This window comes from Vigna unguiculata, chromosome 6, assembly GCF_037176805.1.
Source record: "Vigna unguiculata cultivar grain cowpea cultivar isolate G323 ecotype 2 chromosome 6, ASM3717680v1, whole genome shotgun sequence".
NCBI classification, from domain to species: domain Eukaryota; kingdom Viridiplantae; phylum Streptophyta; class Magnoliopsida; order Fabales; family Fabaceae; genus Vigna; species Vigna unguiculata.
In genome coordinates, this window is record NC_140797.1 from 37,401,646 (window position 1) to 37,417,725 (window position 16,080).

At 26.4% G+C, this 16,080-nt stretch overlaps 1 protein-coding gene across 2 annotated transcripts; it reads left to right on the forward strand.

Moving 5' to 3' along the window:
* Positions 1-8,447: 8,447 nt before the first annotated feature.
* On the forward strand, positions 8,448-15,778 carry LOC114188533 (uncharacterized). Of its 2 annotated transcripts, XM_028077106.2 has the most exons (11): positions 8,448-8,515; positions 8,650-8,672; positions 10,773-11,062; positions 11,765-11,819; positions 11,923-11,986; positions 12,188-12,233; positions 12,331-12,429; positions 12,668-12,736; positions 12,828-12,987; positions 13,105-13,208; positions 13,587-15,778. In XM_028077106.2, the coding sequence occupies exons 2-11, from the start codon at positions 8,654-8,656 to the stop codon at positions 15,261-15,263; spliced, it is 2,583 nt and encodes an 860-aa protein (XP_027932907.1). In that variant the 5' UTR covers positions 8,448-8,515; positions 8,650-8,653; the 3' UTR covers positions 15,264-15,778. The 2 variants fall into 2 exon arrangements, with proteins under 2 accessions (XP_027932907.1, XP_085530726.1); XM_085674600.1 differs by lacking the exons at positions 8,448-8,515; positions 8,650-8,672 and having other exon boundaries at positions 10,751-11,062.
* The last annotated feature ends 302 nt before the right edge of the window (positions 15,779-16,080 follow it).

Here is a 16,080-nt window from a genome sequence, read left to right on the forward strand (position 1 = left end):
TGTTGGATGAAATTTTCGGAAGTTCTTTTATTTGGTTTCTTGGAACTGTTTTAGTTTTTGCAAGAATTTAAGTTTAAAATATAACGTCAAAAATTTTGTTTATGCTTGAAAGTAATATTTCAAAAGTTAAGAAATAAATTTTAGGTTTAATTATATCTCTAATAAATTTGGAACTTTAAATCGAGTCTTAATAAATTTATAAATTTTTGTGGTGGATTAGTACTCAATAAACCTATTATTTTCAATTGAGTCATTACTGTTAACTTTTTACTCATTAGAGTGGTGTGACTCTAACCCGATTATTATTTTGCAATATTATTTTGCAGGTCACCTCGTCACATATCATACTTTATAATTTTATATTTTATAATTTCAATATTTTAATTTAAAATTGTATAATTATAAAATATGATTTTGTGAAATATATAATTATGATATATTTTAGACTTTCATTCAAATAATCAAATAATAAAATCATAATTTTATAATTATACAATTTTAAATTAAAATAATAAAACTATAATTGTTTAAATATCACTATTTTAAAAACCGTTACTTTTCAGAAGATTTATTAAAAAATTTAAACATAATAATTAAAATTATAAATTTCAAAATAAATAAATGTAAATTATAAAAATATTAAATGTATAAATACAAAATTATGAAATATAAAATTATGACATATGAAACTATAAAGTTACACAAAAATCAAAATTAATAATTTTATAATTTTATAATTTCATATTTTTTATTTTTATAATTTTATAATTTCATAAAAATAAAAAAAAATTATAAAATTATAAAAATAATATGTGGCAATGATTAAACAAAGTGACTTGACAAAATAATAACCATGTCACCCAGTCATATCACCGGCTTAATCAAAGAAGTTAACTGTCAGAATTCAATTCAAAAAAATATATTTATTGAGTACTCAATAGACCACAAATATTTATTAGTGACTCAATTGAAAATTCTCAAATTTATTAGAAATTCAAAACATAAGTTAAGTTAATTAAGTATAGTTTAAGTTCCACCAATTTTTTACAAGAATATTCACTTCATCTATGAAAATAATACTACCTCAATTGTAATATATGAAAAACTATATATGTTAAAATGGATTTCAACTCGTGAGTCAATCCGACTCACCACGGGTTCGAGTCGGGTTGGGTTGAGAAAAATTTAAACCTTTTAAAGGTGGGTTGAACTACACCCGCCTCACTTAACCCACGAGTTCAAACCGGGTTGAAGGTGGATTGACCCACTTAACACACCAACATTTTTTTACAATTTTTTTTAATTTTTTTAATAATTATTTACTACTCCTAATTATATAGGTTAACAATATCATATTTTTAAATGCTATAATGTTATTTTGTAATATTTAAATAGTTTGAACATTTTATTTATTTGTTTGTGAATTATATACGTTGATACTTTAATATTTAACTACTATCTTTATAATAATACTTAGAGAATTAAGTGAACACTTCGATTTCACTATCATACAACATAAATTGAGTTAATTTGCTCTTATTATAATACAATAAACATATAAAATAAATTGTAAAAAAAATCAAAAGTGAGTCAACCCACCAACCCATGGTGGGTTAGGTCAGGTGAAAATATTTATAGCTCACCAAAAAAGTGAGTTGGATTGAAGTGATCTTTGTTTAGCTCGACCCGTAGTGAGTTAATCCGTGTTGACTCATTTTAACATCCCTAATTAAATTAATTTTTTAAACACAAAATGAGACTTAATTGAAGAAATAAATAAGAACACCAAATAAAAGTAAAATATAAAAGTATATTAACCTTTAGAATATGTTAACTTACTCTAATTTTTTGAAATTGTGACAGAACATTATATATATATATATATATATATATATATATATATATATATATATATATATATATATATATATATATATATATAACTTATTCTATAAAAATATCCCATTAACTTTCACGTACTCATGAGCTATTAATTAATTTATTAATCAATATAATTATGACAATAAATGAATTATTAAATGTTTGAGAAAATATAAGAAAACGTATCTTCTTTACGTGGTGGAAAGTTTAAACAAACCTGTTGAAACGGCTACCCATTGTTTCAATGTAACGGTACCGTTTGTTTCACGAATTTTTAGCATTATGCCCAATTCAATGAAATTCAAAACCTGATCTACGCAATAAATATCACATTGATTTCTTGCACATAAACGTTAAAGTTAATTAATAAATAATTTCACTAAGAGCCATGTTACGCATAAATTCATTGAATACACTATTAATGAATAATTTAAATTTGCATTAATATTCCAGCTGCTATGCCAGACAAAGTATAGTTGTAATGAATATTAAAATTTCACCATAAATTTCTTCTAAATATTAAGGATGAGTATTTGGGATTTATTCCCGGTTTGTTAGAAAAATGTTAAGTATATTTTAGTGCTTTTGAAGTAAAATTAAATTTTTTTTTTTTCTGAAATTTTGATTTTTTTTTAAATTTTATAGTATTTTTAATTCAATTATATTATATTCGTGTCAAGTATGTTTTATAGAATGATTTGAGTTATTTAAACAATTTAACACAAATTTCTTCTTTAATATTTACTAAAAAATATATTTGACACATCATATACACTTAACATAATTAAATTAGAAAAAACTATATTCATTAACTTTTAAAATTTAAAAACTAAAATATATTAGAATTTTGAAAAACAACAAATTCCAATATGACATCAAAATCAGAACTAAAAACATCGGTCTAAACCCTAAATCACCATTAATAATAAAAATAAGAATAATAAACCTCTATTTTTATAAGATTATCAACAGATTAAAATATATAACCCACATTTTAGATTTTTTTTATCCATATTTTTAATTTATATCAGTTGATACACAAATTTGGAGTTACAGCCAAATGTGAACAGATCAATCATTGAAATATTGTAACATCATTATTTTCGTTTCTCTAGGTCTATGATCAACGCAAATAACATTATTTCAAATAATTACTTCCAAAATAAGATTGTCATCTTTTTATTAAAATTCAGATCAAAAGAAAATTCACTTATTGCATTAGGGTGTCAACACAGTAGATATGGTTTGGATAGTAGTTTCCTCGTATCCTATTCATTGGATAAATATTGACTTCATATACATCTCCATATTCATGCAAGTATTCGTTACCCGCATGATTTTTTAATATCCACGAGTATCCACTAATATTTACAAAAAAAATAATATTTAACAACATATTGTAACCATAAATTCAAATAAAATATAATAAAAATCATTTATAAATTTCAAACAAAGTCCAAATAACTCATTTAAATAATGTTAAATGTCAGTTTTCAAAGAAATGGAGATTTATTAAAATCAATAGATAAAAAATAACTCATTCAAAATCAATGTGTTAATACTTTAATCATGTTTTTTTTTTAATTTAAATTATAGTATAATGAGTACGGGTATCATGGGTGAAGGGCGACTCAAGAGTTTGGAAAGCCTAAAACAAACTTAAAACATGAGACTTTTTATTTAAAATTTATTTTTTTAGTTTTTTTAATGCAAAATTATTTATTAAATTGTCATAATTAATTTCATTTAACATTTGTTTTTCGACAGATAATAAGGCTAACTCATGGTTCACACTAGAATACATAATTCTCATTATTCTATAAGTTATATATATATATATATATATATATATATATATATATTCCGAAAAGAATATAATCTTTTTATATAGTTAAGAATGTCAATCGATATATCATTGTCCAAACCTATAATTTCTCTTAAGATATTTAATTATGAAAATAAATCAAATCCATCATTATACAACAAATTATATTTTTTTTAAGATTTTTCAAGGTTTAAATATTGTTCTTTAAAAAATATACAATCTAATGACTTTAATTTTTTAACACTACGTAAAAAAAAATATCTTCATATATTTTAAATTGTTCAAATATACTATGAAGTCACAAAGAGATATTAAGATAAAAGAAGGAAATATAATTATAAGAGAATAAAAATAACTGATTATTATCTCCTTAGTAAACAAAATTATAATGTACTAAATAAAAATTTTAAATCATTAATTATCATTTTTTAATACCAATCAAAATTAACATACACTAATGATAATTTAATTAAATTTTATTCTCAAAGATAAACTTATAATTATTGTAATAGAGATATATTAGTAATAAAATTTTCTTTTGAGGTCTTTTTTATCTTAAACATAATCTTATAATTAATTTAATTGAGGTATATTAGTATAAAAAATATTTTTTTGAGGTTTTTTTCTTAAAAATAATTTTATAATTAATTAATTAATAAGGAAATATTAATAGTAATTTTTTTAAGCCTTCTTTTGTCAGAGGTATAAAGCAAAGCAAGTGGCTTTACTTGTTTTACCATTGAGTCTGTCTACGGATACTATGATATTCGTACTCGCTCCATTAACATACGGGTATGAAAAATACTCATACTCGTTATCCGTGGGTATTCATTTACAATATTCGTTCTCTATCTTATTCATTGCAACTTTTATCCGTGGATAAGGTACAAATTTTCTTGACATTCCTATCTTGCATTTTGGTGCTTTATAACAATTAAATCAAATTTTAAGACTACCCACACAATCTACTAACCGTGCCCAACTTTCATTTTTTACTATTGTGTATGATGTTTTTTTTTTTAAGAGGAGTTCGTTAAGGAGAAATTATTCTGAGTTAAGTCTAACCCATATGTGAGATATAGACTCATTTAAATTATCCTTTGCTCCTCTTGTGTAAAATACACTATCATCCCAGTAAAATAACTAACAAACAAACATAAAGGTAAATTAACATAATAGAGTAAAAACTTCAATTGTAAAAGTAATTGGCAAAATGTTTAAAATTTCAAAACATTTAAAAAATAAATTTTCTAAAAGTATTCTTTTTTCATTAAAAATAAACAAGTACACTCCTTGAAAAAAAATGAGTCACAAGAACAAATTTAAAAACATATTATGATACTACGGTATTATAGTATCCATACTCAACACATTTCATACTAGAAGAGCAAAATATTTTAACATCTCAATGTCATCTAAAATCCAATTAAGCACATCCTCATCCTCATTATCAAAAAAGGAGAAAAACTAAGAATTATTTCAATCATTAGATTAATATTGGGTTAAATATGTTTTTAGTTCCTAAACTTAGACATAAAATTAGGATTTGTCTCTTTTTCAAACTTTGATACAATTTGGTCCATGAATGAATATAGTCATTTTAATCAAACGACATTAATTTTTTGGACTTCTTAAACAATGTTCTAAACTGACATTTGAGCTGAAACGTGTTAAACGCTGTAAATAATTCAAACTCCAACATGAAACGATCTTGACACGCAAACAAATTTAACACAATTGGATTAAAATAACTATATCCACTCATTTTTAAAATTTAGAGACAAAAATATATCAAAATTTGGGAGTGACAGATTTCAATTTTACGTTCAAGTTTAGGAACTAAAAACATGTTTAACCCATTAATATTTAAATTATATATTATTTGTTATAATTATTTATTTTATATCTAATTAAAAATCAAAATTGTTCTAGTCATCATTTTTATATATTTAAAATGTAAATAAAATTTCAATTATTCTAAATCTTTAAGTTTTAATTAAAATTAACGACACCGCATAATTAAATCATGGAAATGGTAATATAAAAATAATTGAAAAAGTTATTTCTAAATCAAAAAAATTAGAGAATTTTAGTCTAATAGTAATGTTAACTTTATTTGTTATTGAACCCATTCTTATTCATTCTTATAATATAAAGGATAATCGAGTGTATATTGTGCATGAGTATCCTTACTTACCCTTACTTGAATACATAATATAATACATGAATGAAGACAATTAAAATTTACTATATCATATCGTTAATGTTCTTTCCTTAGTTTTTATTATTGACTATAACACTAACTTAATTCCAAAACAGTAAAATATTAATTAAAAAGTTAAATGTTTACTATTTTATAAATAAGATAATGAATGAATTATTATTATTAATTTTAAAATTAATATAAACAATAAATTTTATAATTTTCAAATATTATTTACTTTTTATTTATAAATATTATTCAATTTACTTTTTAATATAAATTTTATCCTGATATGTTCTCTTGTAGTTTTAAAGTGGAATATTATTTATTTTTTTCTTAACATTTTTTTTTAGAAATTAGTGTTGCTCATTCTTATAAAATATATGTAAATTTTAATTAAGTTATAGGTATTTTGTAAATTTAAGTATTTTTAATCGTCTTCCTATCAACATTTTTTTATTGAATGTTTAAAACATTTTTCATTTTCATTTAAGTTTTGTACTATTTTATTTTAATTGTCACCTTTTCTATCAAAGAGTAAGTTGATTAACACTTAAATTAGTTAAAAAAGATGCAAATTGATCATCAAGTTAAAAATAAAAAGACAAAAATTACCATCTGTCATCTCATTGACGACAAAAATAAAATGACAAAGTATTTAGATAGAAATAACAAATATTTTGAATAATCAATAGGACAACATTTTTTAATAATAAACTCAAATTAATAAAGTACTTAGAACTTAATTAAGTAGTTATTTGATAATACTATTACAAAGGAAATAAAATGCAAGTTTATTTATTTCTTTTATTATACATGATAATTTGTTGAGAATTTAGATATGAGTATAAGTTTGATATTTAAGATGAGAAAGCCAATCATTATAAAAAAAGAAAATATTTATAAACTCATTACTTAAGATTTTGTTAATCTCTTGTATGGATTAGTAATATTATAATTGATAATTTGTCTTTAAGAAAAACTCAATCATGTAATGAAAATACAAGTGTAAGTAGAGTATCATATAAAAAACAAAATTTATTATTTTAAGATTTTAAAGTAAAGATGGTATTAATTAATAAATAAAGTTAATATATTTCTCTGTTATATACATGCATACTTAATAGGAAATGAACTTTCAATAAGTGAATTAACTCACTTCTTTCTAGTACTTATGTCATAAATTGTACTAGAAAAAAAATACAAATTAATATAACAAAATCTTCTTACAATAAAAAATTTTCAATTGGAGATTGATATTTTCGATCTCAAAATTAAAAAAATATATATATTGTTATCGACATTAACAACTGAATTAATATATTTTTTTCATGTTATTGGTGACTTATTTATATTCGATGTTAATTTGAATTTTCAACTTACTGACTGAAATTTTCAGTGGCAAAAAACTTATTTTTCTATAACAAAATAATTAGTAAAAGAATGTTTTCACTTGTATAAAAAATTATATGATATAGTCACAGATTTAGTGATCGTTAAATGTAGTTAAACTGTAATGGTGACTAAAATTTGGTTCAAACACCGATTTGATAGTCAAAGACCACCAATTACCGTCGATTATTAAATTCATAGATTATTAGAGTTTTTTTTTTCACCTATGAAAAAATTATTTTTAATAAATAATTTATATTAAAAAATATCGGTTGCTAAAATCAACATTGTTAAATTTTATTTTACTAATTTTAATGGTGAAAACTTGTCCAATTTTTGTTCTAGCTAGAATTAATACATACACATGTATAACAAGTACAATAAAATCCCTAAATAATGATTAATTTTAATGAAAACAATAATTAATTATTATAGTGATCAATTTAAATATCAATTTATAAATTAAAAGTTATTGGTTATTAAAATAGTTTCTAAATTGGTCATTATATATGATGTACAAATACCTAAATACGTCGATATGTTCATCTTGAAAATAATATGATACGATACGTGATATATGCATATTAAAAATATGTAATAATTCTTAAAACATGATAAATATATGATTTTTATTGTGTGAATCCAAATTAAAATCATATGTATCAAAGTTGTCAACATAAAGTTATAAATTATTGTTATCATAAAAATACTACTACTTTATAGACTATATACTTCATTGATCAATCTCAACAAAATATCCTAAAGTATTAAATACGGATACATAATCCAAATTAAAGTATTTGTACATCATAGGTCACTACAATGAATCGGTCTCTAACATTGATTAATTTATATATTAAAATATTGGTAGTTAATGTTAGTGACTAATTTAAAGATTAATTCATTGTAGTGATCAATTTAAAAATTATTTTAAGTACCAATAATATTTTTATTATTTTATTAATAGGAATTTAATTTTAATATATAAACTTTTACATATTTTAGAATGAAGAATTTGATCACTAACCAGCTGTCAAATTTACGTTATACCATTAGTGAACCAATGACAGACAATGGTACCAACTTTAATCACTTATAAATCTTGTCTATCTCAAGACTGAGAAGTGATCAATTGAAAGTGGTAAAGTTCTTGCATGCTCAGAAAAACTAGAGATTTGTGAAACTTGGAACACTTCAAGCTTTCAAAAGAATAGGTTCTTCTTACTCTCTTTACTTTGTGGCTTTGGTTAATTCTTTACCTTTCACCTTCCTTCTATATGACTTGAAAATTTGTGTTTTTTTTTCTATGATATACTAATCATTTTTTCTTGTATTAATTTTTATCCAGGTTGATGTTATCCGACAACATGGGTATGTTTCTTAAACATCCTATTAAAAATCTTAGCTAGAGATTTTGTTTGAATGAAAACCATATATAATTATTTTCTTAATTAATTTTTATTTTCAACTTGTTTTCCAAATTTGTTGTTGATTTCCTTTTATTCTCATTTTGTCCCCTAAATTATATGCAAGTTCTTATTAAACATCAGTTTTCCTAAAAAAAACACTTTTGCGTGGATATATATAATTCTTTGATTATTATTTTTAATTGACTTTTAATCTCTTTATTTTTTATTTTTTGAAAATTATATCTTACTAATCGATTTTGTAAGGTTAATTTACACTTAAAATCTCTTTTCATATAATTTTCTATTTTAGTGGTTTTATCGGATCTATCGTCAGATCTTCCTTTTTTTTTCACGTTTGAGATATTTTGTCCGTAAGGATACGAGTTGGATCCGCCATTGAAGTAAATATCATTTAAAGAGAAATTTTAAAATATCAAGAGTTCCTTTTCTAATTAGATGGATGATTGATCCCTAATTGAGATTTTTTTTATCGTTTCTCCTTAAGAAAGAGCTTAAACACATTCATCACATGTTTGCTTTTTTGTGAAAAAAAAAAAGTACCAAAGAAAAGGGAGGGTTTTTTCAAACAATAAGGAATTTAGGTCAATTGGAGTACATGGGCATAATTAGAATTATATATATATATATATATATATATATATATATATATATATATATATATATATAAGTGAAATATAATTCTAACATTGAATAAACTAATTTTGTGAAATTGAGTTATTTATATATTTATTAGTCATAACTTTCATACATAAAGTCTTTGGGTCCTCATAGATATAATAAAAGATATTAAGTAACTCAGGAAGTTACACGAGTAGATGCACACGCGCTTTACACGAGTAGATGTACGCGCGTGCATATAGGGAGGAGTGCATGTTTTTGTGTACCCATGTGCATGTGTAACTAAATGTTAATTAACATTATTTTCTTTTCTTTTTCTAAAAATAAATAATACTATTTTTTAAATATTTTTATTTATTTTGAATGCACATCAGTAAAGAATGCATCTCTATTTATTGATTGAATTCTAATTAGTAAAACCAAATATTTTTAATGTGAATAAAAAGATAAAATATGAGTATCAAATTTAATAATATTATATATTTGTATTCATCTACATTTTATTGTTTCATTATATTTTTATCCTTGAATTGAGATATCTCATACTTAGCGAGATATGTTAAAGATCTCACATAGAGATCTATCTAATAAAATTGTCGTTGAAATTGAGATCTCGTTGAAAGAGAAAGATATCGAATATATGAAATTATTATTTTTTATATTACATGGATGATTTGATCTATAAGGACCATGATTATTTATATTTTACCATCTTTTTCTAAGAAAGAAGTGAATCATAATCAACTTGTATTTGGGACAACGATTTAAAATCTTAGTTAAAGACCAAATTTATTATCTTGTGTTTTCTTTTCATGAAAAAATGCCTAAGAAACTAGAGGTGGTTCCTTCAAATAATAAGATATTAGATCAATTAGGGAGTATTTGAACATCCTCATCGTGAAAATATATATTAAAGATCAGTCATTGACTAAAGGTACGTCCAAAATAAAAGTATATAAGTAAAAAACTTTACCTTATAAGTTCATCATGAGGTTGAGTTCTAGCTTGATTTATGCATGTACCTGTTAGTCATAACTTTTGTTTATAAAATAACTTTTGGCCCTCATCATTCATAAGTAAAAAATAGTTAACATATGTTGTTATCCTTGAAATTTAACTTTTGCTTTAAATATATATAACTTTTCACTATAATTAGAAATTGTATTAAGATAAATAATGATATATGAACATAGTAAAAAAAAAATTATATTTACCATTTGTCTATCATTTTCATATTTGTTTTCTTTCTTATTAGCATTATAATGTATCTACTTTAACTCATCAATCAAATCGAAGATAAAATACTTTTTTTTTATATTAAAATGACTAAAACTTCAAGAAAAAATTCATATTGAAACTAATGACTAAATAGAATGTACAATAAAAAATCTAACTTCTCAAATGCATGTCTTGATATGGACAGGTTCTAAACACAAACATGTAAAATTTCAAGAAGATGCTGAAAACATGGACAGAAGAAGAAGTAGTAGAATCGTTGCTTTGGAAGAGAAGAAGCAACTTGAAAAAGAGAGAAAAATAGCTATGGCTTTGGAAAAGAAGAACAAATCAATCAACAACGATGCAAAAAACAAAGGAAAAGGAAAAGCAACAAAGGAAATATTAGATGAATTAAGTGACTTCAATAATGAAGAAGGTCCAGCAAAGAAGGCACGCAAGAACAAAGAATTTTGTGAATTAATTTCTTCAATCACGGTGTGTATCTTCTTTTCTTTTTTCTTTTTTTAATTATGTCTTATTAAAACAAAGTATATATATTATAAATTTCATTTATTGAATGAAGATACATATTAGAAGACTATTTGTCTAACTTAAATAACTTTTTTATATATGAAAAAATTTTACAAAATTGAGATATAACATTTCTTGAAAAAAATCTAAGCACATGACAGTTCTACTAGTTATTTTAGATATATAAGGGAAAATGTATCTTGTCAACTTTAATGAAGTTCAATGGAGTTTACAAGGTACATGATGATAATTTGTTAATCCTTATAAACAGAAAATATAAAAGAATATGGAGTTCTTCAATATAATAGTAATAGTACAAATCAAAGTGTTTTTTGCCTTAGCTCTTTAAGTAAACTTTATGAGGGAAATTGAAATTCCAAGTCGTTGACCATGCACATTGTTCTTAAAAAAATAATTTCATCATCCACTTTTTTTCTAATAAATATTATTCAATATATTTGTGATCAATTTTTTTAGTAAATTTGCTAAAGACCAAATTTATGATTACTTTAGTGAAGCATTGATGTTGTTCTTGCAATGTTGTACTTTTTGTCATGACAAACTTGAAGTCTCTGATTTGTGTGTCCAATGAATATTTGATATAACCACTTGCTCTGTATTTTCTCTGTTTATTCACTTTTTTTCTACTCTTTTGCCACATCAAAGTCAATACAGGAAATAGCAAAACAATCACAAAATGCAAGTTCTTCAGGAACAAATGGTATGCTTATAACTAATCTCAGGAAGAAAACAAGTAGAATTGGCATTTGCAACTTTCAAATGTTGTTCTTATTATAATAATTATTGTACTTTTTCACATGCAGACTCATCTTTAAGTGGTGTGCCACTGAAGAACATTCTTCAGAAAATTATCGACTTTCTGCAAAGGTGACAATCATCTTATCATATTTTTAAATATTCATAATTAAATAAAAGATCAGAAATCTAAGTATGAGTTTAAGTTATAAATAAAAAAATTGAATATATATAAGAAAGATGAGTATTGAATCTTCTCGATGATTTTTCTATTATAAATATCTTACTAGAAAATATTTGTATAAATAATTATAAAACTGTAAAAATGTGCAGGAGAGACGTGGATGAACTATTTTCTGAACCAGTTAATCCTAACGTGGTTAGTTGTTTACCTTTAATTTGAAGATCTAATGAATTACCTTTTGTTGATTTGATTGTTGAGTTTTGTTACTTATGTTGAATAATTACTTTGAAAGGTTCATAACTACTATGAAATTGTCAAGCAACCAATGGATTTTGCTACCATGAGGGCCAAACTTCATGAGGGCATATACACAGAACTTGAACAGTTCAAGGTTTGAAATCATCACACACATAACTTTAAGTTTTAGAATTATTATGCATATTCATTTTTGTCTCTGTTGTTCATAATTTCACTACTCACATTATCCAGAATAATGTGATTAAGGTATCTAGTTTCATGTCTGTGAACCTCTTTTCAAACATATCTCACCACTTTATTTAGTACCTAGTTGTTGTGAAACATTTTCCCTTCCTCAGACTTACATTTCATTCTATTCCAATGATGTGCAGCGTGATATATTTCTGATATGCTCCAATGCAACTAGTGTTCATTCTGAAAGATCAAAATACCATGAAGTGGTAAGACCAAATAAAACAGAAAGGTTCAAGTTATTCAAGCTTGTTCCTAATAAAATTTTGAATAATCTTTGTTCAACTTAATGTCTTTCAGGCAGAAGATATCAGTAGATACTCTAAGTGGACTTTTGAGGCTCTGAATGTTGACTCTCAACATCTTAATCCAGAATTTTCACAAAGCAAGAAACGCCAAAATAGAAAGGCACAAAAAGGGCAACAAGGAACTCCAAAAAGGGTTGCTCCTAAACAAAGTGGTATGAAAAATTGATGTAGTGATACAAAATTGTAACTATTTTAAATTTTTAATTTATTCATTCTTTTATTTGTTTGAATGAATAAGAGCAACTAATTGTGTTTTCCTTCTGATACAGGGAGCACAAACTCTCCTGAAACACAGAAAAGAGACTTGTATTTTCCTCCTAGTATGCCCTTGTCTTTTGATGTCCTAGATGCTAGTAAGAAGGCTAACATTCAAGTAAGTTCCGTTTTTCCCCCGAAACATGCACTATATGTGTTAGTGATTTAAAACATGCTAACAGCAAATTATTAGTAATTGGAAAATGCATAATACACAGTAGATGTGGAATAAAGTAGTACAAAAAGTGGAATCGGAATAGCACATAAAACTTTCTTATTATTGATTCTACAAGGTATATATAAAATTTCATTTGGTGACTACAAATTTGAAAGACAAACATGATACTCTTGTGTTAATTCTTAATACTACTCCCATGTAACTCTTCAACTGATGAGATAATATAACTTCCATGTAGCTGTATATCTTCATCACCTAGTTTCAAATTTTTTGGTATAAAAACTATTACAATTTTACCGGTGCATGTTGGTATTGCAGTTGAATGAAAGTACAACTAACTACAAAGAAAGCCTTCTGCGGTTTGTGAAGGGCTTGGGACCAGTTGCTGAAAAGGTGGCTGCTAAGAAACTTGCAGCACTTCAGGAACAGCAACTCAACACCAGTGAAAATGTGTCAGGAACTCAGAGCATGCACCAGCCAACTCCAATAGCACCAACAAATCCAGTCTCTTTCAATGCTCAGACCCGTCCTCTTCCCTTTCCATTACTCCATAATAGGCCACTCACTATTCCTGGCTCTGCAGCTCAGCAAAACAGAACTGTCAACACCAATAATGTTGGCAGAGTTGGCATGGGGGATAGACCTCATCAGAGAAACAAGATCGTTACAAATGAAAATTGGCAAGCTTGTGCTGCTGCTCTTTTGAGCAACATCTTTTTTCAGAAAGGGGAAGAAGGAAGCTCCAATGCAAATGAAACTATGGACGCTAGGACCCTTGCAAAGGGAAAAATGGTTGCCCCAGTTGACAATGTGTCCTCTCTTCATAAACCTGTTCAAGAGAATTATAACAGACACAGATTAGGAGTTAACAACAGCAGCAGCAGTAATAATACAATGCAGTGGAATACCTCCACAAACATGCCAAACATGTTTTCTGCAGGAAGCTCAAGGTATTTGCCTCCCATTGTTCATCCAACACTTGTGATTTCAGGGCCTCAGCTAAGGCCAATGAGATCCACATCATTGAGCAGTGGGAATACCCCTTCTGGGTTACCGATGATGCAGCAACCAGGGATACAAAACACCGTGACATTGCCTACCAATAACCTCCCTCTGTACCAGTCAATGCAAGAAAATCCAACTTCTTGCACATCAAGCAAAAACATTACTCAAACATCTAACCTCCCTCTGTACCAGTCAATGCAAGAAAATCCAACTTCTTGCACATCAAGCAAAAACTTTACTCAAACATCTAACCTCCCTCTGTACCGGTCAATGCAAGAAAATCCAACTTCTTGCACATCGAGCAAGAACATTACTCAAACATCTCATGTGCACCAGCTATGGCCAGATGACATGATTAATCTTGCAGATCTGCGTCTTAAGCCTCAGCCAGAGGCAAGAGACTCGATGTATGGAAGGCCTAGTAACAACCCTGCAGAGGTATCTCTTATGCAAGAACCTCATCAGCCATGGCCAGCAAATTCCATGTCTAGCCTCAATACCTCAATGCTTTCTTCTTTGTATCAACCAATGCAAGGAGAGTCAGTTCCATGTAATAACCTCTCAACAGGGTCAACGGCTTTCCCTTCCCTGGATGCAAATTTTTCCAACGACTCATACAATTCACTGTATGATTTAGGCACCTTACACCAGCCAATGGGCTTCCAAGCCATGATGGACCCTGAAAACTTCATCGATGACATTTGGCCAATGGATGCAAGTTATGAAGAAGTCATGCACCAAGCTGCAACATTCACTCCACCATCAACTCAAGGTTTCCCTGACATGCAGATGCAGGCACTTAATGAAATGAATGCTCAAGTACCAGCTCCTCCACAACAACAAAACTCAGCTCCACCTCCACATATGGCCTTAGGAGGTGGAATAAACTTTTGTGGAGGAGGAAATGCCACCACAGGCCAACCAGAGGAGGCTCCTCCACAGCTTTCTTGGTACCAGGATCAGCTGCCTAACTTAGATCTTGAGCTTTAAGAACAATGCATCTATAATACCGTTCTGTTAAAAGTATGCATGCAAGAGTAAAATTCTTTTTGAACTTTTGTCAAATAGGTGCTATAATTTGCAGCTGAGATCGTTAATTTGCCTATTGATGAGTTGTAGACAATTTTAAATGTTTGAATTGGAAAATGTAACTGTTTGTTTGTTGTATTGTTGAGCTAGTAAAGCATGCTGCTCTAAATTTGCTCTCTCATGACAAAGTACAGAACATGTTTGATGAAAATTGCAGCAGAAATTTACTTTTCTGAGTACAATAATACACTGCTTCAGGATTTGCGAGAATCAAGTTTAAAAAATAACAGTAGAGAAAATTTATGCACGCAAATAATGACTTGAACGTGTGTGAACAAAAAAATGTATTCAATTGATTTTTGAAATGTAAATAGAATATAATTTAAGTTCTGAAACATATTCATTTTTTCTCAGAAAAAAAATAATTTCATTTCAACAGAATTATTTAGACTACAAGAAAAAAAAAATAAACACAGCTAAATCCTAGAACCAAAGAAGCTGTAGAGGAGACTCTTCTCATTTGTCTGAAGAGCTGTTCCTCCACAAGAGTTTATTACACCTCCTATGGCCATTTCTAGAACATAATAGTTCCTATTCACCTCAAATCTGGTTTTCATAACTAAGAGCAACTTCGGTATTTATAACTAAATCCACCTAGCTTTAGGATGCTTGAAATAACTCAATAGAAGGCTCACGTGATATTTTAGGGTATGTTTAAGTGGATTTGACCAAAAAAATGTACACAGCAAAGGAAAGAGAGATCACACAGTGAGATTAT